Source organism: Ornithorhynchus anatinus, chromosome X1, assembly GCF_004115215.2.
Source record: "Ornithorhynchus anatinus isolate Pmale09 chromosome X1, mOrnAna1.pri.v4, whole genome shotgun sequence".
NCBI classification, from domain to species: Eukaryota; Metazoa; Chordata; class Mammalia; order Monotremata; family Ornithorhynchidae; genus Ornithorhynchus; species Ornithorhynchus anatinus.
The window spans coordinates 57,205,160-57,228,253 of NC_041749.1; the positions used below are offsets into that span (position 1 = coordinate 57,205,160).

At 38.4% G+C, this 23,094-nt stretch overlaps 1 protein-coding gene across 6 annotated transcripts in view; it reads left to right on the forward strand.

Moving 5' to 3' along the window:
• Positions 1-23,094, forward strand: part of FOXP1 (forkhead box P1) — a 359,850-nt gene that overhangs the window by 247,331 nt on the left and 89,425 nt on the right. For 5 of the 6 annotated variants that reach the window (XR_005659478.1, XR_005659477.1, XM_039910133.1 and 2 more), the window contains 2 exons: positions 17,677-17,814; positions 18,928-19,017. Coding sequence is in view for 4 of the 6 variants with exons in the window: in XM_039910133.1 (XP_039766067.1) it covers positions 17,677-17,814; positions 18,928-19,017 (228 nt within the window). In the remaining 2 variants the exon portion in view is untranslated. The remainder of the gene's footprint in view (positions 1-17,676; positions 17,815-18,927; positions 19,018-23,094) is intronic. The other variant, XM_039910132.1, reaches the window with a different exon arrangement.

Sequence of the window (23,094 nt, forward strand, 5' to 3'; positions counted from 1 at the left end):
TCCTCTAATGCATCCTTTAGGGGAAATAACAGACTGTTTTTGATAGCGGTTCTTTCTTGCATTTTGGGCACCCAGAAGTCGAAAACACTTACAAATTATTTTCCACGAAGAAATTTCCATTGGAGCAGTTTTTCAGTCTTCAGTATGACCAGCACAAAGCTATTGGTAGAATAATAGTAAGTCAGTACATTTTACTTTAGGATGGGAAAAAATCGAGGGGAGTATTAAGGTCAGTCAGCTATGAAGTTGGACAAAATTTCATCTTGATTTCTTTTAAATAGTAATTATTATTTATCTGTGATTTTACCATTCTGTACATTTAAAGAATACCATTTGATGGAAATGTTGTCCCTAACACATATCATATTCATAACTTACCTGAATGTTGACAGATTTTGTTGTGTAGAGCTAAATTAACTAGTAACAGTGGCATTATAAAACGGTGCACTAAATGAAGATGAGAGTAGTAATTTAGAGTGTGTCATAAAGAGAAATGTAAACACTTGTAGAACAACGGTTGGTATATGGTGTTTTCCCTTAGCCAAACTAGCAATCACCTGAAAAAAAACAACACAATTAGCTACAATATCAACAAAGACATAACAGTGATATAAGCAATACTGATAAGAGTTTAACTGTTTTAGCTCCCTTAGTGGCTCAGTGGAAAGAGCGCGGGCTTGGGAGTCAGAGGTCACAGGTTCTAATCCCGGCTCCGCCGCTAGTCAGCTGTGTGACCTTGGGCAAGTCACTTAACTTCTCTGTGCCTCAGTTACCTCATCTGTCAAATGGGGATTAAAACTGTGAGCCTCACGTGGGACAACCTGATCACTTTGTATCCCCCAGCGCTTAGAACAGTGCTTTGCACATAGTAAGCGCTTAACAAATACCACAATTTATTTTATTTATTTATGTGCCATTTTTTAAAAATAAAGATGTTACTTCTATCAAGTCTGCATAGTTGTTCCACAGACCAAAAAAAAAAATCACGAATATCATAGATCTCAGACATCACCACTGCAGTTTAGTAACCCTAATTGGCAGCCTTTCTTGGTAGTCTCGGGAGACATTAAAGCGATTCAACTACAGTCAAGCCTCTAGAAAACTGTTCCCCTCAGGGCAGGTTTTGAGGCACAATGAGGAGAAAGTTTCAACTGTTGCAGTCTGAGAGACCTTTCCTATCAATCAGTCACATTTTTCGAGTGCTTACTATGTGCAGAGCCTGTACTAAGCGCTTGGGAGAGTACAGTATAACGGACACATTTTCTTGCCCACAACGAATTTACAGTCTAGAGTTTAATACAGTTTAAAACAGCAGATGAGTGCCTAAAATTCAGGGTTTTGTGTGTGCATGTGTGTGGGGGGGTGTTGATTTTATGATTTCACCCTCTTATATGCTCTTGATCAGAGTTGCCAACTTCTCATTTTGAGTGCAGGGGCAAAAAGGAGGTAGAGATTTTATTTTAGGGGAGACGAGGAATGGAAGAGACAGACTTCAAAGAGCTAGTAAGTCAGAAAGTTTCTATTTCATATCTTTTCCGTCCTGACTGGAAACTCTCGGGGCCTTGTCAGAGCCCTGGGAAGAGCAAGTCTGAGAGTCTGGCCCCATCTACCTATGCTCTTGCTATATTTTTTTAACCTCTGTTCTTCTAGGGGATCAAATTTCTATGAGTATTACTCATGGTAAATTGAAATGAAAAGATGATCCCATCTCTTCCTGAGTGTTCACAACCACTTTCTCTAACTAATCCATGATCAGTTTCCACTAATGTAGGAGACACAAAAATTGGTTGAGGACTTTTGTAAACATCAGTGCCACTCCATTAATCAGTGCGTAGGGCTAATATCATGACAAGATTATTACTGCGCTGCCCTTTCGTTTCATTCATCTATTCACTGTTTCCAAAGCTGAATCTAGCAGCCTGGATTTAAGGCCTCTCATTTTTCTGTAGGGTCAAAATATAATGCAGATCACAAAAAAAGAATCTCAGAAATGGTATTCAATGATAAGAGTTTGGGGTGGCACACGTGCGAATCTGTACAATGAATTTATCTCATGACCTAGGACAAGCTTCTTAAATGGTGGTGTTTCAACAAGCTCTCAGTGGTATCTGCTCATAGATGTAGGCTTGCTTATGTTGTGCTCTAAAATATATTTTTAATAAGATTCCCATTGTTTCTGTCCCTGATTGTACCTATTTATAAAATATGTAGTCAAAAACAATTTTTGCAAAAGTTCTTTGGGATCCCCAGGAAAATTATACTTCATTAATATATGAAATCCCAACAAGATTTTTCAGTCATCTGGAATGCACTGACATTACCTTTTTTGTTGCTGGCGTTGTTGTTGTGGAATGAATGTCCGTGTTCAACAGGCCCGTTTTACATAGTATTTGGGTAAGCACTCGCTAACATTGTGAATTCCACAGGGCACCATTTGTCTAAACATTTGTCTCCCCCTCTTCCCTCCCCCCAACCAACCCTCTCCCCTACTTTCCCATCCTTCCCTGCAGTATCCTCAGAGGAGATCTCCTCCCTCCTCGCAAGTGCCACCCCCTCCACCTGCGCCTCGGACCCCATTCCCGCTCACCTTATAAAAACCATTGCCCCTGCCCTCCTCCCTTCCTTAACTTCTATCTTTAACCACTCAATCTCCAATGGCTCCTTCCCCTCTGCCTTCAAACATGCCCATGTCTCCCCCATCCTAAAAAACCCCTCTCTCGACCCCACTTCCCCTTCCAGTTAACACCCTATCTCCCTACTACCCTTCCTTTCCAAAATCCTAGAACGAGTCGTCTACACTCACTGCTTAGAATTCCTTAACTCCCATCCTCTTCTGGACCCCCTCCACTCTGGCTTCCGTCCCCTCCACTCTACCAAGACTGCTCTCTCTAAGGTCACCCATGACCTCCTTCTTGCCAAATCCAATGGCTCCTACTCCATTCTAATCCTCTTTGACCTCTCAGCTGCCTTTGACACTGTCGACCATCCCCTCCTCCTCCACACCTTATCTCACCTTGGCTTCAGGGACTCTGTCCTCTCCTGGTTCTCCTCTTATCTCTCTGGCCGGTCATTCTGGTCTCCTTCGCAGGCGCCTCCTCCCCCTCCCATCCTTTAACTGTTGGAGTTCCTCAGGGGTCAGTTCTTGGCCCTCTTCTGTTCTCCATTTACACTCACTCCCTCGCTGAACTCATTCACTCTCACGGCTTTGACTACCATCTCTACGCAGATGACACGCAGATCTACATCTCTGCCCCTGTCCTCTCCCCCTCCCTTCGGGCTCGCATCTCCTCTTGCCTCCAGGATGTCTCCACCTGGATGTCTGCCCACCACCTAAAACTCAACATGTGCAAGACTGAGCTCCTCATCTTCCCTCCCAAGCCCGGTCCTCTCCCAGACTTCCCTATCACCGTGGATGGTACAACCATCCTTCCCGTCTCTCAGGCCCACAACCTCGGTGTCATCTTTGACTCGTCTCTCTCGTTCACCCCACACATCCGATCCGTTACCAAGACCTGCCGGTCTCACCTTTACAATATTGCCAAGATCCGCCCTTTCCTCTCCACCCAAACGGCTACTTTACTGCTACAGGCTCTTGTTATATCCCGGCTAGACTACTGTGTCTGCCTTCTCTCTGATCTCCCTTCCTCCTCTCTCGCCCCGCTCCAGTCTATTCTTCACTCCGCTGCCCGGCTCATCTTCCTGCAGAAACGATCTGGGCATGTCACTCCCCTTCTTAAACAACTCCAGTGGTTGCCTATCAACCTCCGCTCCAAACAAAAACTCCTCACTCTAGGCTTCAAGGCTCTCCATCACCTTGCCCCTTCCTACCTCTCCTCCCTTCTCTCTTTCTACCGCCCACCCCGCACGCTCCGCTCCTCTGCCGCCCACCTCCTCACCGTCCCTCGGTCTCGCCTATCCCGCCGTCGACCCCAGGGCCACGTCCTCCCGCGGTCCTGGAATGCCCTCCCTTCGCACCTCCATCAATCTAATTCTCTTCCCCTCTTCAAATCCCTACTTAAAGCTCACCTCCTCCAAGAGGCCTTCCCAGACTGAGCTCCCCCCTTTTTCCCTCTGCTCCCTCTACCCCCCCTTCACCTCTCCGCAGCTAAACCTTTTTCTCCCCGCTTTCCGTCTCCTCCTCCCCCTCTTCCGTCCCACCCCCTCAGCACTGTACTCGTCTGCTCAACTGTATATATCTTCATCACCCTATTTATTTTGTTTATTTTGTTTAATGAGATGTACATCACCCTGATTCTATTTATTTGCCATTGTTTTTATGAGATGTTCTTCCTCTTGACTCTATTTATTGCCATTGTTCTTGTCTGCCTGTCTCCCCCGATTAGACTGTAAACCTGTCAAAGGGCAGGGACTGTCTCTGTCTGTTGCCGACTTGTACATTCCAAGTGCTTAGTACAGTGCTCTCCACATAGTAAGCGCTCAATAAATACTATTGAATGGATGAATGAACAATATTTTCAATTTGAAAGATACCCTATATGTGACTGTGCGGGCTCTTCCACCTTGAGAGAGAGTTGATAATCCCAGAGTACTCCCTGGCAGATGTCTGAGATTGAGGTTTTCTGATGCATGCCATGAAATTACTGTTTTCCAATTCAGGAAAAAGTTTTGGAGATCGCATAGGACCTTATTCAGTACTATTTTCTTAAACGCAGCACCTTTTCTTAGGTGAGCACTAGGGGAAGTAGCAGAGACATGTGCTTTAGGCTGACATTGAGTGGAAGATCCAGTAACCATGTGTTAACATTAACATTAACACTGGCTTCATGGAGGAGCATCCAGAGGAAAGTACTTTCTTTTGAAGAATTTGGCTCTGCCAATGTAGATTTGCCATGTGTTTAAAGAGAATTAGAGTATTTAGGCATGTTTTTGTGATTCTTATCCTGTCCTCAGTGTAACTTGCTGGCCACAGAAACTGAATTTATATTTCAAAAGGACAGAAATCTCTATAAATAAATAAATGGGTTGGGCATCTTTTAAAAGCATATAGTAGGGTTTGGGCAAAATGTTCTAGGATAAAGTAATATAAACAGATGAACTAATAGATCACATTTGTTGGAAATATTCAAAATATGAGAAGCATTAATTTATCATACAATTATCATAGGTGCTATCTCCTTAAAAGCACATCATTTTGATGTTTTCTATTTTGCTTCTATGGGATATGGGGTGGATTGATAGGACATGAGTTCCTATGCACAGTATGTTTTGCCCCACTTTTGAAAGAGATTTCTGTTCCTTTAAGAGGCAGGATCCTCTTGATTCATAGCACTGTCTGGCAGATTTAGGGCCCTGTAAAATATGCCCTTAGTCCCTTATTAAATATTCATGAGAGGGTGGGGTCGCATTTTTGTGACCTGAAAAAAAATCCCATTAATAAATTTGTTATCTGACACAAAAACACTTTAGGGTGGAGAGCAATCTGCATCCCAACCCATTTAACATCTGATCACAAGTTGTCAGTAAATTGGGCCTTTTGTCTTTCCTTCTGTGAGGGTCATTATCAACAAAACTAAGGATGTATTGTCTGCTGTTCATTGACTATTGAAAGTAAAGTCTTTCAGGATTGGAAACCTTATCAAGGATGATTTGGGGTTTTGAGTAACTTCCACTTAAAGAGAATAACATGCCTAGAAAATACATTGCCTATAGAAAAACACATTCAAGTAAAACTCTTGGAATTACTGATTGCCACATCGGTAGATATCGTTGACAAAGATGGAGTTTTTTGTTGCTGTTGTTTGTTTTGGGCTTTTTTTTTTAACTAGAGGAAAATAGGGAATAGTTGCTGTTGTTGTTGTTGTTGCTACTTTTTCTAAGTAGCTACAATGTACAAGAATATTATTTGCTTTCATGCTAAAGGTCAGGAAGTGTTTGATAAATATGAATACGTGAAGCATGCAGGTGATTTATTGAATTACTAGAAATATCTAAGCTCTAAGCAGTGTTGAAAAATTTACCAGAGAATAAATGAAAGTATTTTTGTTATCAGAATTTCCTTTATCCTGAGTTTTTCCATTTTTCTTGGTGCATTAAATACTCCCAGGATGAGCTTCATTTGCGTTCATTTTGGAGAAGCAGCGTGGCTCAGTGGAAAGAGCACGGGCTTTGGAGTCAGGGCTCATTAGTTCGAATCCCAGCTCTGCCACTTGTCGGCTGTGTGACTGTGGGCGAGTCACTTAACTTCTCTGTGCCTCAGTTCCCTCATCTGTAAAATGGGGATTAAGACTGTGAGCCCCACGTGGGACAACCTGATTCCCCTTTGTCTACCCCAGCGCTTAGAACAGTGCTCGGCACATAGTAAGCGCTTAACAAATACCAACATTATTATTATTATTGAGCAAAATTTGCCTTAGAAATCCCATGCCCCTATAGAAAGTATTTTCAAAACATCACTTAGTTATGTTTGTGGCAAATGCCTTTGTGTTTGCTTTACGAAAAAGGGAAGGTAGTCTCAGTCACAGAGGAGACACAATTCTTATTATTTGTACAAATTCCCGTGTAGTAGTGTACAGCAGAACAGTTTTGTTTTCATTTATTGAACGCACATTCTTTGGAAAGAGAACTTTGGGGAAAAAAAGGTTATTAAAGGGAAAAAAAGGTCATTAAATGTGAAGTGAAAGTATTTACTAAAGCCTCTTTTCTAAGAAAACCTTTTCAGTGCCGCCTTAATCATGTTATTTCCTTCTTATTTTGAATGATCGTTCCGAGCGTGTGTGTGTTTGTTGGGACGTTTAGTGGAGTCCCGACTCCCCCAAAGCATTCTTCCTCAAGGTTACCGATTCTAAACTATTTGTCAGTAAGTGCTGCTAAAAAAGAATTGTTCTCAACAGCTATTTGATTAAGGGTAAGAGTGTGCTGTTTGCCATCCTTTCTAGAGAGCTGCCACAAGCATAGTCAGGTCAAAGGGTTAACAGCAATTAACTGTAGTTGCTTTAGAGACAAAAGCATTATTTCACAAAAGCATTATTTCACCTGCCGTCAGTAAAAAAAAAAAGAGCGAGAGAGGGAGAGAGAGGAGGCCCATTGTGTAGGGGTGTTTGAACTGATTATGTTTAGAGGCTGGTTGTGATTGGTGGAGAAGGGCGTGGCTGATTGGGTAGTTTTGCATCTTGTCAGCTCAGGAGCACCCTTGCGCGTGCAATCTGTCTGTAACCTGAGGAAGCTAAAGACTGTACAACAAGCCTTAATAGAGCTTCATGGCCCAGCTCTCTGTTTGTGGTGGCAGCTAAATGGAGTTTATCAGGTTGGTCAATATGATTGATTTTACGATTTTTTTTGGGTTGCTTCCTAGTGTACTGTGAATGGTTGAATCTTGCATTTATAGGAATAACCAGGCTCTAAATTTTTCAGTTGGTCATTTTTTTTTTAATCTCTGTTTACCAACTTAGCAAGAGTTGCACTGCAAGTACAAACAGTTTGGGTGGAATTAGAAAAAGAATAGGCAGCTCTCCTCAGGCCTGGGTCTCATCTGAAGGGGGGGGGGGGAGGTGGAGAAAGCAAGGGTAGAAGTAGCTAAAGTGGTGTTTATTTTTATTTGCTTGGATTTAGTGTTCCTTTGGAGGCGATGCTCATCATACGAGTCATTTAAAAATATAGTGAATTGTCTCATCTCAGGGAAGTGTGAAGGATAGTGTGGTCCTTACTTTTTTTAAAAAAAATAAATGGATAGTCAAGATAGCATTAAGTGAATGCAATCAATAGTGGGGCTGTTTCGTTCTGCTAGGTTCTGTCCTTACTCTTTTGTACAGAACTCTTCAGATTTGTGTAGCTCACTAGACACAAATAAAATACTTTGTCAGGTTTAAATGTGATACTCTGTAGAACTTATTTACTAGTCAATTTGCCACGTGAAATTAAGTTTGTGAGGGTTGTTTTTGACAGTGACTAGTGTTATGAATTCCAGGGAAATACTTGTAACAGGATCTAAATGTAGCTGTGTCAGACCTGCTCTACAATATTTCAGTGGAAATGAGATGGGCTTTTTTGAGCTTGGCGGAGGGAGGGAGGGAAGGAGCCCTTAGGAAGTGGGTGGTAAGTTTAGAGCAAAGTGCATATATACTCTTCCTCTTTGAGATTAACCCGTTCAGTGCCTACCTCTTTTAGTTTGGCTACTCGGAGGAAAGCATTTACACCATCAATACTCGAATCGCTTTGCTTTTCAGAGAATTCAACGTTTGAAAAGAAGAGACGTTTATAAAAGAAATTAAACCTAATAACAGGAAATGTGAATCATTGAGTGACTAATATCTGTTTATGAAAAGTGGTTGGCAGCATTTCTTTATTAGAGAAACCCAACTAAACTTTGAAGACAGTGGGATTCATATTAAGACACATGCCTTTTTTATACATTAAAAAATGAGACCCGATAGGGTTTAAGGATGGGAATGAGAGTATACTTATCAAGCTTACATGACCACTGTTAAAGCCATCCTTACCCCAAATCTGGTTGACTTGTTTTTTTTTCACATACCTGTAGTGTAGTGAAATTTTATTTTTGCCCTCTGTTCTTATTTCACTGCTCACATGAATGAAAAACAGAACTTCTTAACTTTTTTTCTTCATCTAAGAAATTTCAGTGATAAGGTCATAAAATTGAAAGCAAAATGCTTACTACCTTTACAGAGACAAGCCGACTAACCCTAGTAAGTGATAGAGCTGAACTGAAAACTGATTGGTCTGACACTTTATAATCAAAGTTGATTTATTGTTCATTAGTAGTGCATTAGCCCTTTCAGGCAAGACAGTTATTTGTGTAGTGGTCTGTCAAGCAGCAGACTGTTAGCACCTGTCATTTCTAAGCCATGAGATAAGCAACAAGATATTAAGATAATATGGACAAAAATATTTGTAGACTAGGTAAAGTCTTACAGTGCTACACATTTTCTTTTAAGATTACTTTGGACCAATATCAACCTGCAGAAAAATCCAATGAAAAGTAATTAATTTTCTCTTTAATGTGCATTGATAATTCAAGATTGGCAACCCATTTGCTGACATACCCTGCATGTGTTTTTCCTAAAACTCTTCTGACTAAATTCACATGCAGTTCATTTTACTATGCTTTAGTTGTGTTTCTTAAAGTAACCTGAAATAAATCTGTCTGTGTGTGTCCCCTTTATCTGTTTTAAAGAACAGATGCCATTAAATATGACTCTGATGAACATGGTTAGCCTAAATGAAAATGTGATGACATCATAGCCGAGCTATGAGAATTATGTTGAGTACCTTTTTTGCCATTTTAAACATTTTATTTTCTCTCTCAGTTGAATGATCTAGTGATATACAATAGAAAGCAAAATAAGTCAAAGGAAAACTAAATTAGTGAACTTTTGTCTGCCACCATAGAAACAAGGATTAATTTATGTTATTCCTGAGCATCGAATGGAAACAATCTGCATGAGGGTATATAGTGTATTGTCTTCTGTGAATTTTCATTTGACAGGGATTTTAGAGGCTGTGATCTTAATTAAATCTCAACTGACTCCAATAATGCATCTAAAGGCACGCAGTGTTGCGTAACCTTGCTGAGTTGGTAAACCATAAATCATCGGAAAGCTTGTGATAGAAAGGGTTGGTTTGGCTTTTTTTTGTTTTCTACAATTAAATGTACCTTAGAAAACACATCAAAACGTTTTTTCTTGTATTTTGACACCGACAGGGACAGGTACTAGAAAAATGAACTGCTTTTTTGCCATTGCATTATAACTTTAGCTAAACTCAATACAATGAAAGTGAAATTTAAAAAAATAATTTAAACAATGAATTTCTGAATCAATCTGGGTTGTTATAGGAGAAAGGGTTGCTGTTTTGTCTGTATTTTAGTGACATTATGTGTCTATCATTACAGGAAGATGAATAAAATCTAACTTGGTATGATTAGGTGTAGTATTTTGAAGTTAATCATAGCATTAGCTGCAATAACAACTAAGAAGAAATTACTTTTGATATATTGTTTTTACTAACTGGAAGCCTTAACATTTATGCCTGATGCTTTACGTAGTTTGAATGTAAACAAGTGATAAGTGCAGCAACAGTTGTGTAGACATGGTAAAAATATTTCCTGGGCATTTAAATTAGGGCATAGTGGAGTAGGCAGTTGAATTGTTAAGCAAGTTTCAGAGTGTCCAGTTTTTGTGGTTTTTCTTGGACCTGTACTGGTGTTCATAAGTGTTAGGTGTTCCATGAGTAGTACTGTGTATTTCAGTGTTTCACTCATTAAATAAGTGGCTGTTCCTCTGTTATACCCGGTTACTCTTGTTGGCTCTTTTAATCCTGGAGGTAGAGGAAGATTCATGTAAACTGAAAAGACTCTTGCATGAGATTTCTCGTTGTAAATATTTTTGTAAATACAATAGCTGTTTGGGTGTGCGTTTGGAAGAAAGCATTTGGCAAGATATATGTCTAGAACCTTATGAGTTGTAGGTTTAAATGCTTTGGGTGTGCTTTATTTAATAGGGAAAAGAAGTGATGGGGGTTAGGTTTTAGCAACACCTGCAGAGCTAGATTGTGGGAAAGTCCTGACACCATAAGCTAAATTTGTTATTGTTTGGTGAAAGGGTTGGCTGGTTTTGAATGGATTGTTTGTTTTGCTGAAAGCAGAACTGCATTACTGGAAACTTGTTTGTTGTAGTTCAGAGTTCAGTAAAACTATGCAGTACATCTTTATTTTTGTAAATCTCACTCTTTGCTCAGTTTTATTTTCTTTAAGAAAGAAAAGACCATATACTTATTTTTAAGGTAGTCTTTATGCAGAGTAGGTGGAATGAATTATCTGGGAATAGTAGCACCCACTCTTCTTTTGGTCTTTATGTTTCAAGTAGTCTTCTCTATTACACCTTCCCAACCTGCATATTGTTTGGAGGGAAGTTGATTTGAATGTGGAAAAAATAAGTTACAAAATGAATACTAAACAGATTTATTGAAGATCATATTAGCATCGGGTTTAAAATACCTCTGTGCTCATTGATTAGGTAAGATGTCATATCACACTTTTTAGAATATCTGGTAACATGTTTTAATTTTTTAAGCTTTATCTTGTCCTTAAATCTGAAACATCAGTGTTCAAATAACTGAGAACAAGGTAAACCAACAACATCAAAAAGGTCGGCTTCTGTGATTTCTCAAGGGCTTGTTATTTTGTACTTTACAATTCTATTTGATGTCTTGACAAAACAAGATGACACAAGGGAGAATACATTAAATTTTGATTTTCATCTAACCTGTTACAGTCGTGGCAGCTTAATTTCTTTTACTTTTTACAGAAGATGGCTTTTTACACAATTACTCTAATTGCCACGCCACTTTATAAAAAGGTTTCTTTATGGGCTTCCCATTTGCCTTGATTTTTGCTAGGCATTTTTGAATGTGTTTTGACCTTTAACACATAGAGAGCTTGCCGGTTGGAGTGTGTCTTCATTAGAAATAAATCAGTGAATGGCAAGATTGTCAAAGAAGAAACTGATATTTTCTCATTAGAATCTAATTTGCACCTTTGTGCTTAGCTGTGATGTACAGATGAAGGTGCTTGATATAGGTGTGAGAAACTACACACTGTACACATCTGAAGTTGTAATTCTAAATAAAGCATAGAACTGAGTGGCATTTAAAAAAACCTTCGAAATATAGCTCATGTTGATATTCCTGGGTATTTGAATTCTAATTCAGCTCTACTCTTTTAATATGGCCCTCATTTAAACTGCCCAGCACCTTACAGAATATGTCTGAAGTCTGAAAAATGGATATGTACAGATGTAATTTTGTCAAAAAATGAATTTAGGAAGAAGGCTTTTTGTTGTCAGCTGTAGTGATCCTTGGCTGCTGACCTATAATTCCTCTATCCAAAATATTCCTTTATAATTTAGGCATATTTCTAGGTATGTTGCTGATTCAGTTGTGAACTTTTATTATTTAACTAAACTTGGCCTGATAGAACAAATACTGCTCAAATGAATGAGTTTCTCTGGCTGGAACATATTGTCCTTTTCTCTTCATGAGTTTAAGACTTGCAGCTTTGGGTATTTTTGGTACCCTGATGAAACAGTTCTACTTCTAAACTGGAGATCTTTTGTAGCACTTTGTATTTAACCATCATAAAATGTCATCGCTTGTTTGAATCACGTACATTAGATTGTTTTCCACTCCACCTACATGAGTGAAAAGGTTGGGGGAAGAAAGATGAACGCTATACTTGGTTTTTAAAAATGATCAAAGCTGCAAGTTTGAAAAAATCAGTGCCTATTAGGTTGGGGATGGGGGGGGGGGCATTTATGTTCCATTGTCTGCTGTGTTGAATAAATGTCAGTGACAAAAAGATTTAATGTAAACTTTATATTTGTATGCAAATCAAACTATTTATTATAACTAAAACAATTATCCAGGCACTTAGTGAGAAACCTGGTGTGCATGAGAAATTGTAGATCAGATCAAATGAAGTTTCACTGATGCCTCTGCTGTAAACAAATATGAATATATTCCAGTTCTAATTTAAAAACAAAAGAACAGCATTAAAAACCTTGAAAGTAGTTGCTTATTAGACCAGATAACCTGAAATACTGTGAATGGCAGGAAAGTTCAGGTAATGCAGGCCCATATTCAAAGAAATATCTCTTCCCATGATAACATATTCTAAACAAAATGGTAAAAATAAAATGTTAATTTGATTTTAAAGAAGATTTTTTTTGCAGGTTTGAATAAGTAGTTGTATTGTTACCAAAAGAACAGTTATGCTAATGACTTCTTAAATGATTCTGCATTAATATAATAAACATTACCTGTTTTAATGCTTTGAACAGAATTATGGCAAAATAGCTAAGCCTTAAAGAGTTAGACAAAAAGTGAAATTCCATAATGAAACAATTATGGTTTCCACATGACTAGACCCAGCAGCATGCTTTTTTTTGTTTTGAAGATGAAATATTATGTCAGAAATATATTATACTCCTAGGATGCAGATATCTTGTACAATACTTTTGTAATTCTATAGGGAATAGATCGAGATTGAGGCATTGTGCTTTAGAGTTCTCTGTTTACCGATAAAACAGTCGTACCCATTTATCGATTGAATAATAGAAGGTATTTTGTATTGTCAGATTTAGGGGTTCTCTACTTCATATTTTACACAAGCTCTTCTCAATATAGTCACTTTGAATCTGACCTGAATTAGTTATTCATGATCTTTTTTCCAGTTTTCCTTTACTGATCGAAATTTCATTTTTGTGCAGCCACTCAGTTATTTAGCAAAAATTCTGAAAAGAAGCATCAGTCATTGCTTTTTGGAGGACACCTTTCCATTCCAAAAAGGCAATAGAAAGGTCTTAAATTAAGAACCAAGGAATGCCCTTAAATTTGGGCAATTTTTAATTGCCTAGTAAAGATCTGGGAGATGGTCGATTCCATACTCACTAAATGGGGTAAAAAAAGACACTGACATACAGTGTAATTTTAAAATTGTACTCTTTATTTACAGTGCATATTTCAGTGGATTTATTAGCCTACTTACATGTATACACCACCTAGGTTGGTGTATTTTTGTTGTCTCAACTAATTGCAAATATTTTCATTTAGATTAAAGTGATGATCATTTAGTTATTGATGTTTGTTGACGATATGTAGATTCTCTCAGCCAGCACAACTCCTTCATTTGTATGTTTCCCTTCTCCACAATTTTTTTTTTTGAGGAAAAATCAAGCGTATTCTTTAACATAAGGTACTGAGGTGAAAAATATCAAATGGACAGAACCTAGCCAGCAGTACAGGCTCTTAATAGCAATTGTTAGTACTGAATACTTTTTTTTTTTTTTGCAGTTGATGGTATTAAAATGACAGCAGGTCTATACTAGCAGAGTTCCGATAGCCAAAGCACAGCTGTATTTTTACCATCGCTGCCAGATTTATGTGCACCTGGGTATCTACCACACCCTATTGGTATCAGTCAACAATGTATCTTGAAGTGTATTTTTTAATTCATTATTTCCTCCTAAAAATTGAACTGAACAGTGTTAACTGGCTGTTTTTTTGTTTTGTTTTTTCTGTTGCCAGTTTTGTGTGCTAGCATTCTTTAAATGTCTGCCAGAAGTTTAATTTGAATTTCTGATCCCTGAAGGCAGTTCAAATTATTCTAGCTCTTCATAAACTGCCTTCTATGATTCATTGTTAACCCATAAAACATACTCATTTCTATATACTCACATGGTTAGAGCATTTGCAGTGTTAGGGTTATAATTTTTTTGTATTTAAATTGTCAATGAAAAGAAAAATCAAGAATTGTCTTAAACTCCCAGTTCAGCTGTAGGCTTTCTAGCACACAAAGCATCAGAAATGAATGTTTTTTTTAATCAAAAGTAATATAAAGAATATTGCCTGGCATGTAAGATAAAGTTTAGTTTTGACTGAGTAGACTCAAAAAGGGACTCATAAATATCAGAGAGCTGTAGTTAAGAACTTACATGACTGTTTTAAATACTATTGATTTAAACCACTGGCTAGATTTTATGAATCAAAGTGTAATTTCCAAGCTTTGGCTATATTTCTTAATGCTAAAACACTCTCTCTTGTGTGCCTTTAGCAGCTTTCCAGACATTCAACACGGGATTAAATGATAGTAGTTACAATGATCAATAGGTTAAGACCAGTACAATCACTCTTACTGCTAATGACCTCGGTAGTAATGGGTAATAAAGTGTGGGCTATAATAGCCTATTGCTGGTGCTGCATGCCCTTTGATTCCTAGTATTAGTAGGGACTAGCTACATGAAAAAGTTGGACGTTGGGAGTTAAGGGAGTGGATATATAGGCCATAATTCTTAACTATTTAAAGTCTTAAATTGTACTCAGATTTTTTTTGACACAATAGTTTCTGGTCCATTTGAATATGTTTGTTAAAGGTTTCCATAAGTTATTTTCATGATATGCTGGAGCAGAAACTTTGGGTACACCTAAATTTTATTACATTTATAAATTAGAGTTAGAGCTCACTTTAAGAGGCACAAAGCTAACTGGTGTAAAAATGTGGTTTCAGATAGTAAAGCTAAATTGAACCAATCCGTATACTGGAATTAATTCCTGGTTCCTTGAGGACTGATTATACAGTTTGTGTGGATTATTCAGGCCTTTTTTCCTAATAGTCCTCCTCCGTTCTGATACTCATAATTTTTAGACAGTTAATTGTTCATCAGCATCTTCAAGGAGGAAAGGGAAGGGTGATGAAGATCAAATCAGTTAATTTTGCTCTTAGCAGTTCTGAAAAAAGGTTTGGTGGGCTAGGTTTAAAAATTCAGTATGAGATTTTTGGATTATCAGTGGATTTCGATTATCCATTCCAACTTTGTTCCCCATTGAAATTGAAAATTGGCACAGGGCTTCTCAGTCAGATTCGTTTTTTCCCATGGTGGTGAGTTATTTCAATTGGAGTCATTTTTTTCCCCAAGTTTCTATTAAAATGCTTTATTCAAAATTGTTTCTAGGAGGGCTCACCTTATCACTTCACTAAATGAATGTTTATCACCACTGTTTAGACTTTACGCCACCCTATTCCTGTCCGTTTTCCTGTTCATCACCATTAGGAATCTGGCTTAGAAACATTTGTATTGTGTATCATCCAAGAAACGCATAGAAAAAAGCTTTGCGTATTTCCTTTGTTTGCTTCATCAGGCTTCAATAAATGGTGATATAGATCTGAAGGAGAAATAAACTTCTTTTGTGATTACAGTACTATTAGTGTCTCAACAGATGAGTGATAATTGCAGTCTGTATTTTTTTACTGTGGAATTCAAAATTAAAATGAACACCCAGTAGAATATTTGGAATTCATTTGTTGATTTGTTGGGTATGTCGATGAAGTCCTTAATGTTTGCCATAGTTGTTCCCCGGAAGCAAGCTATGCCCAACCCTGATAGGTGGTATATTGTGAATTTGTTGTTTTTTTAAAAGACCAGTTGTGCACACATACATTATTGAATGCACGAACATTGATTTTTATATTTAAGACAATACCAAAAATGAATTTCTGCTGTTTATACCAGATGTAAATTTAGGCACATAGGCACACTACAATAGTAAGAATTCATTGGTGACCATCGAGTGTTGGGTTAATGATTTGCCAAAAGAATATAAGCTTTATTTGACTTTTCAAACCTGGGCCTTAAAAATCATTTTGAGCATATGACTGTATGCACACACAGTATGTATACAGCAACACTGGCGGATGTTCACTGTACATGAATCTGACCTTCAGGAACCATTTTTAGTTCATCAAAATTAGTGATGCTGAGAAATCAGGACATCAGTGCATAATGACTGTGAAATTAGGAATGAGAGCTCGCTATGCAAATGACAGGACAAATCATGTGAAAAAGTCAAGATAAACTGCATATTAAGACATTATGTTACATAAAATTAATACTGCATTTCTCCTTTTTGCTTACCGCTACCCTGGAGATTTTTAAAAAAAATTCCTTTATCTTCTTATCAGTCATTGTCTTTTTTTTTAAAAAAGTGGCACCCAGGCAAAGTGCAAAACATGTTATTACCTTTTATTTTAATACATGAGATGACAGCAGATCTTTTTTTAACAAACTATCTTTTACCGCTTTTAGTTTCTTGCTGTCACATGTTTGATTTGAAACTAAAGAAAAGTATGATGCTTAGATATCACTGAAAAAAGTCAGGCAGGTTTTGTCTTTTCCTTCATTGCATGTGTTTATTTTGGGGTGGGGTTTTTTGGGTTTTTTTGTTTTAGTTTCTAGTGAAATAGTCTTTTTGCATTGCAGGGACTGACAAAATGGTTCTCCTGTAGTCTGCAAATTAAACACAAGTGCAGTGATTATTTTGAGTAGCTAAATTACATTCTAGAAAGCTTGCAGAATTCATAGTATTGTCATTAGGTATCCGCTTGAATACAATTTGTGTAACCTTGGCCAAGACAGCCCGTCATTTTAATGTCAGTGTTTTATCTGAACAAAACATCATCCTTTCAGATACAGTGTACAGGTTCCTTGCAAAGATGCCCATGCAGAAACGTGTTAACAGTTGCAAATATGAAATGCTATCAAGTTCATCACTGTAGCTGTTTGTCACTGAAATGTCATGGAAAGAGGCTTTTAATGGTATCTCACAGAATATGAAAGAATTGAAGACATCTGTATGCCGGGTGAATATGGAATAGAGGCATCATAGTAGGGTCTTTCCACTCAAATTTTATGAGTACATGGGTGCTGTGATTTACATGATTGAACTTTCATTGATTTCCTTAAAATCCCTTAATAAGCGGTAGAGCACCTCATTGTAGACCTTGGCACCATTTGTAAATAAAATATGTTTAAGTTAAATTTTTAAGAAGGGTTTCACACTTGGAGCTTTCATCTGGACCCCTGTACAACGTTGAACCTTTGCCCTCTTGCCCATTGCTAGCCTCATTGATGCAACTGGGAATAATGTCTTCCAGCTTTGAATACCAAAAAGAGCTACAGAGCTCTTCCTACTCTAGAAAAGCTACTCATGCATGACAATTGGAAAATTTTTTGTCAAAATGACCGGTGTTTAAGAATGGCATAGCGCTGTCTACCAATGTTTTCCTGACCTGACTGGTGTTTAAGAATGGCATAACGACGTCTACCAATGTTTTCCTGACCCCCTATTAATACTCTATTTCTTCTTTAGGTTCCAGTGTCAGTGGCTATGATGACACCTCAAGTTATCACTCCCCAGCAAATGCAGCAGATCCTCCAGCAGCAAGTGCTTACACCCCAGCAACTCCAGGTCCTGCTCCAGCAGCAGCAGGCACTCATGCTTCAACAGGTAATTGTTTGTTTTTACAACCGTTCAAATGAATACCATCGAGGGTCCAGCAGGACTCATGCTTCTAAATTCTCTTCCTGCAATCTCTACCACTGCATCGGTCCTTTTCTTGAATACCAAGAATCCTTACTGAAACCCTAAAAATGGGAAGTTTGGGGCTAGGGGCAATGGGGTCGGGGTGGAGGTAGAGGGGCAGATAGTTTCCAGGTTGCTGTGTAATCATTTGAAATTAAAGGTTTAGAAGAAAGTGCATCAAATACTTCCAATGTTCTAGCCTGCCACAGTTAAAAGAAGGAGATGATGTGTTGGGATTATCTGGGTAATTGAGGTTTTTAGAAGGTTTTTTTTTTAAAGGTATTCTCATTTGAAAACTACTGTCTCATTTGTAAGAAACCTACTGAAACCGAAGACTAAACAGTGCCATGAGAAATAAAGCCATATTGAGTAGTTTCGGTATCACACCTGATCAGTAAATGTAAATTGACCAATTTTTGCAGGGCCCATTTCAATACCCAAAAGTTTCTAAAATAGAGTCATTTTGAAGCTTCAGGAGCCTGCATGATACTAAATCATTCATTTATGCTCACGCTGAAGTCCACTCCAAACTGTCATTTTGCCATTCTGTGGCCAATGTTCTCGCCGAAAAGACATCAAAACTGACTATATCTTACATCCACAATTATGTGGGGGAAGAGGGTGGGAAAGAAGTGGGGGACAGGGGAATGTATGCGTGTATTCCAACAACACTTAAGAGAGTCAAACCCTATCCTTTAGGAAGCATGTATATGTTTCACAACAGAGATTTACCAGGCTCTCTCAGCAAGGGCATTTTAGCTTTGTTGTTACAATCAAAGGTCATTCCTTGCCTTATTTTAATTAGTTGGTGTAGAAAATGGTATGTTTTTCATCAGTTCATTTTGGAGATTACTTTTCAAACGATAATGCCAGGAATAGTCAGTGTGCCTTGAATTTATTGTTGAGTTTCAAACTAAAGGTCAGACCATTACAGATAAAAGGATGCTATTTTTCAAATCACAGTTTGTGTATCACACTGAAAGGGACACTGAATTGATTCTCCACTTTGTTACTTACCATCTTTTCTTCTCCTTGTAGCAGCAGCTTCAAGAGTTTTATAAAAAACAACAGGAACAGTTGCAGCTCCAACTTTTACAACAACAGCATGCTGGAAAACAGCCTAAAGAGGTACAGACAATACATATTTTACTCTCAAACCACAGATCCCAGAGGACTGTCTAGGGGCTATTAAACTGTCATTCATCTTTTAAATGATTGCACAACTGAGCTGACTCTATCGGATCTCAGCTTTCAGATGAGAGTTATTGTCCTGTTTTCTCTCTTATTTCTTGGGGTTCCATTTGCTCGCTGCCACATATTTTATAACCCTGACTTGCATTTGCCTTCTAGTGTGAGTATTGGAACAAGTGTTGCGAGCAAGATCCACAGTGATGCTTTGGGAAGTTGGACATTTCATGTTGGCTTGAAAATGGGGGTGAGGGAGGGACACAGAGAGAAGCTAACAATCAAAAATGAACCCAGAGAAAATGGGAAATTCTTTTACCCTCAATTTTGTGCAAGAATGCTAACTTCTAGCTCAGGGTTTTGGCCATGTTACTGGTTTAGGGAAACGACGTCATACCAGGAGCATCCAGTGTGAAGTTGACTTCCAAAATCGAAATAGGAAGACCAGTGCTGACAATCCATCTTTCCTTTCATCACCCTGTTCCAAGGGTGGGAGGCATTGAATTCACATCTCTGCCATTCCAGGGTAGAACAAGTTAACTTGGGGGAACCTGCATGTTCTTATTAAAATTGAAATGCTAAGGCCTTAGGGTAGGGTCTACACTATTTCATCTTCTTTATAGCTCTGTGCATGTTGGGGCTGCTGAATAAATAACAATTTGTCAGGCTAGGTGTACCGGTGTTTTAAACTGGCGGCATTCTTTGTTGTCCCCCCCGGGAGCTTCGTAGCCTTTCTTGTCTCTCAGGACTTTATGATGGTGGATGCTTCTTATTGCTGAAGAATATTTTCAGCAATATTTCCCTGTCATAATTAGTAAATAATGTAAAGCCTTTCTTAAGGGTTTCTTTGTTGACGGGTGGCACCCGGGCCCATTCGGTCTTTGTTTAGCCACTGGTTTACCAGTAAGAGAAAGTACTGCCATTTGGCCCCGTTTCCAGGGCTCCCACATGGAGACACATGATGCCATTGACATCACCAGTAGAAATGACCCAACTATCTCCCGGTCACTCCCCAAACCGAACCAGGAACGACACATTTGATAACTCACCTGCACACCTAGTTCTCTGCCCACAGTGCATTCTCACAGGGGGAGTTATAAGCCCCACAACACGGGGGGGGGGCGCTATGTGGCATGGAGGGAGTGAGGGTTATAATGGAAAAGCTGACACAACCTTAAGTATAGTGGCGCTAACGGGTGCTGCCATAATAAAAAGGAAACAGATTAAAAAGTGTCTAAAATGTAAATCTAAAGGACTAACAGTAATTAAAATGGAAATGGCACAGAGAGGGAAGGCATGTAATTGTGAGATATCACTGTGCAGAATGCTCTCAGCTTTGTTTTGCTGGCTGTTTTTCTAATTCAGTAGGGCTTACTCATCAGTGGCAGTTCAATGCGCGTTAATGACTCTGGGATGCAGGCATCACTCTGGACAAAGAAATGATTATTGTGCGGTCAAAAGAAGTTCAAAGACAAGAAGGGAATTTCAGTTTTTTCCTTAGAGATCCACATTCAAGAGCATATAAATTAAGCCAAATGTTAAAAACCACAGTCTGAAAGCTGACTTCAAAGTCACAACTCTCTAATTAATGAACTGCGAGCTTCAGTTTGGACAAGTCGTGGTTTGATGCGCCCATAAATCAACATGACAGGCCTGTTTCACTGTCTCAGACAGTGCTTGTCATTGAGTCACATCAGATGTAAACACAGCAGAAAAAAGAGGGAATATGAAGGAGGTGCAATTGATCAACAGAATTGGTAAAAACCCACTTTTGAAGCACATTATGCATGATCACAGGAAATGGCTATAGCCTCAAGAGGCTTTCTCCTTCTGCTGTTGCTTTTTTGAATCAGATTTCTAACAGCCTTCAAAAGGGAGAATAAGAATTATGGAGCTTCTCCCCTGTGGCTGGCAGGCAATAACCCCCTGTTGTTATTTTGTGCTTCTTTCTTTTCAAAGGCGTAAAAATTTAGTTTTTTAAAGATCTTTAACTCTATATTTGAAGACAAACAATAAAGGGCTGCCACTGTCATTCTTATCAGTTACCAAGGATTGTATTTTTTCTTTCTGTTGCCACTTCTTATTAACCTCTTATTTGGTCTATTAGACATAGTTTGGAATGCACGCCTGCATGCTGGGAGAACATGAAAGTTCAGATGAGCTCAGAGGGCAGATAAAGAAATTTGAAGGGGAAAGTTACACAGCAGAATGAATGATAAAAGTTAACTCTTAGAAATTGCTGTTGTCAGAAAGGAGAGCATCTCCAGTACAAAGCTTATAGTTCCGGGAAATCACCCCCCTCCTCCACCCTTTTTTTCTTCTCCCTCCCCCACCCCACCCCCACCCCCACCAAGAGCCCATAGTTTTCGTTCAAAAAAAAAAGAAAGGAGGAGAAGGGAAAGTTAGACATGCAATGGCATTTCAGCAATACAATATACTTAATTTACCGTGATCACTCTGACATAGGATACGTTTGCAAAACTGCAATAAATAAAATTCCTTCTTATTTGAGCTGAATAGTGTTAAGTCTTAGATACGTAAGGACAAGAGAACAGGTCTCTGGCTGTACTATGTTTTTTGTGCAGATGGATTTGGTTGAGGCCTGTTCTAACAATAAATCTCATCCCACATGGCTTGCAATTAGGACGATCCTCATTTTCCTGCGTTAAGAGGGTATTCTTGGGAAATTATCATGCAGTTGGTGGTCCTTTTATGCTAAAAAAATGACAATAGAGTCACATGGTAACAATTTCATGATGTGGACTGGTGGTTATGATTTTAACAAGGTTTGAACTTGGATGTCGACAGATGGAACAAGTGTATTAATTTACTGAATCCCCCAGTCATTAGTGGCTCATAATTTTGTCCTGTCAGGGTTTGGGTTTTGTTCTTTAATCTCTGTATTAAGAGATTTGACCTGTATCAAGACAGTAGACTTTGCTGTCATGTCTTTAAAAATGGCATTGAGGTTGTATTTCCAGCACAAATTTAGAGTTCACTTGGGCCATTAGGTGTTTGGTCAAACTCAGAGGACACTAGCCCTAAAAAAAATCCAGAATTCTGCAAATCCCAAAGTAACTGTCTATATATATATGGCTTAACTGATGTGTGAAACAGAAGGCCGGGGTAATTAGGAATCAAAGCATAAGAAGAATCCCTTTTTTTTTTTTTAAATTTTACATTCGAACTAGACTAAGTTGATTGTTTTAAAAGGACCGTTTGTCCTCCAGCAGTTATGACAGTTTACGGTAGGCAGGAGGGAGTAACCTAAGAAAGGAAAACAGACCTCTGACAGAAGCTTTAGGGAGGGGATCAAAAATGCAAGTTTTATCAGGATATTTCAGCATTTTAACACTGACTACTGACCTGACAACAGGACTGCGCTGAGACCTTTTTTGAATGCATTCAATTGTGAGAAGTAAACAAACTGGCTTGTATCCTGTGTTTGGTAACTGGGTGGGGAGCACAGTTTGGCAACAGTCTGTTGCTTTTAAATTCTTTCTTGGACAATGGGCCTTGTATACTTTTATATCCTGGCTTTTCAAATGTAGAGAGCTTTCATGAGTTTTTCTTAGGGATAACTGAGGAGACAACAGAAAAGGCATCAGTCATTTTAGATAGAGACTTTTTTAAGCATTTATTTACCACAAGACCCCAAAACAAAACAAGACAAAAGCCAGTGTGCTTAATCTAGGAATGGTTGACCCCAAGTGCTTTGAGGTAATGTTGGTTTTGCTTTTTTGTCTGTTCAGAATTAATCTCTGCTGCAAAAGTGGAAAAATTAATTTTGATATGACTGTGTAACTATCATTGGTTTCTCTATTTAATGTGATAACTAGAAAAGGACTGAAAACAATTGGATCAATTTATGCATGCTGTTCTTAAAATGAAAACACTGGCTTTTCATTTAAATGTATTTTTTTTTAGTACTATAGATTGTATTTTTCAGAGTGAGACTCAATTAACTTTCTCAGTGGCATGATAGTATGTCTGAAATTGGTTGCTAATATGGGAATGAGG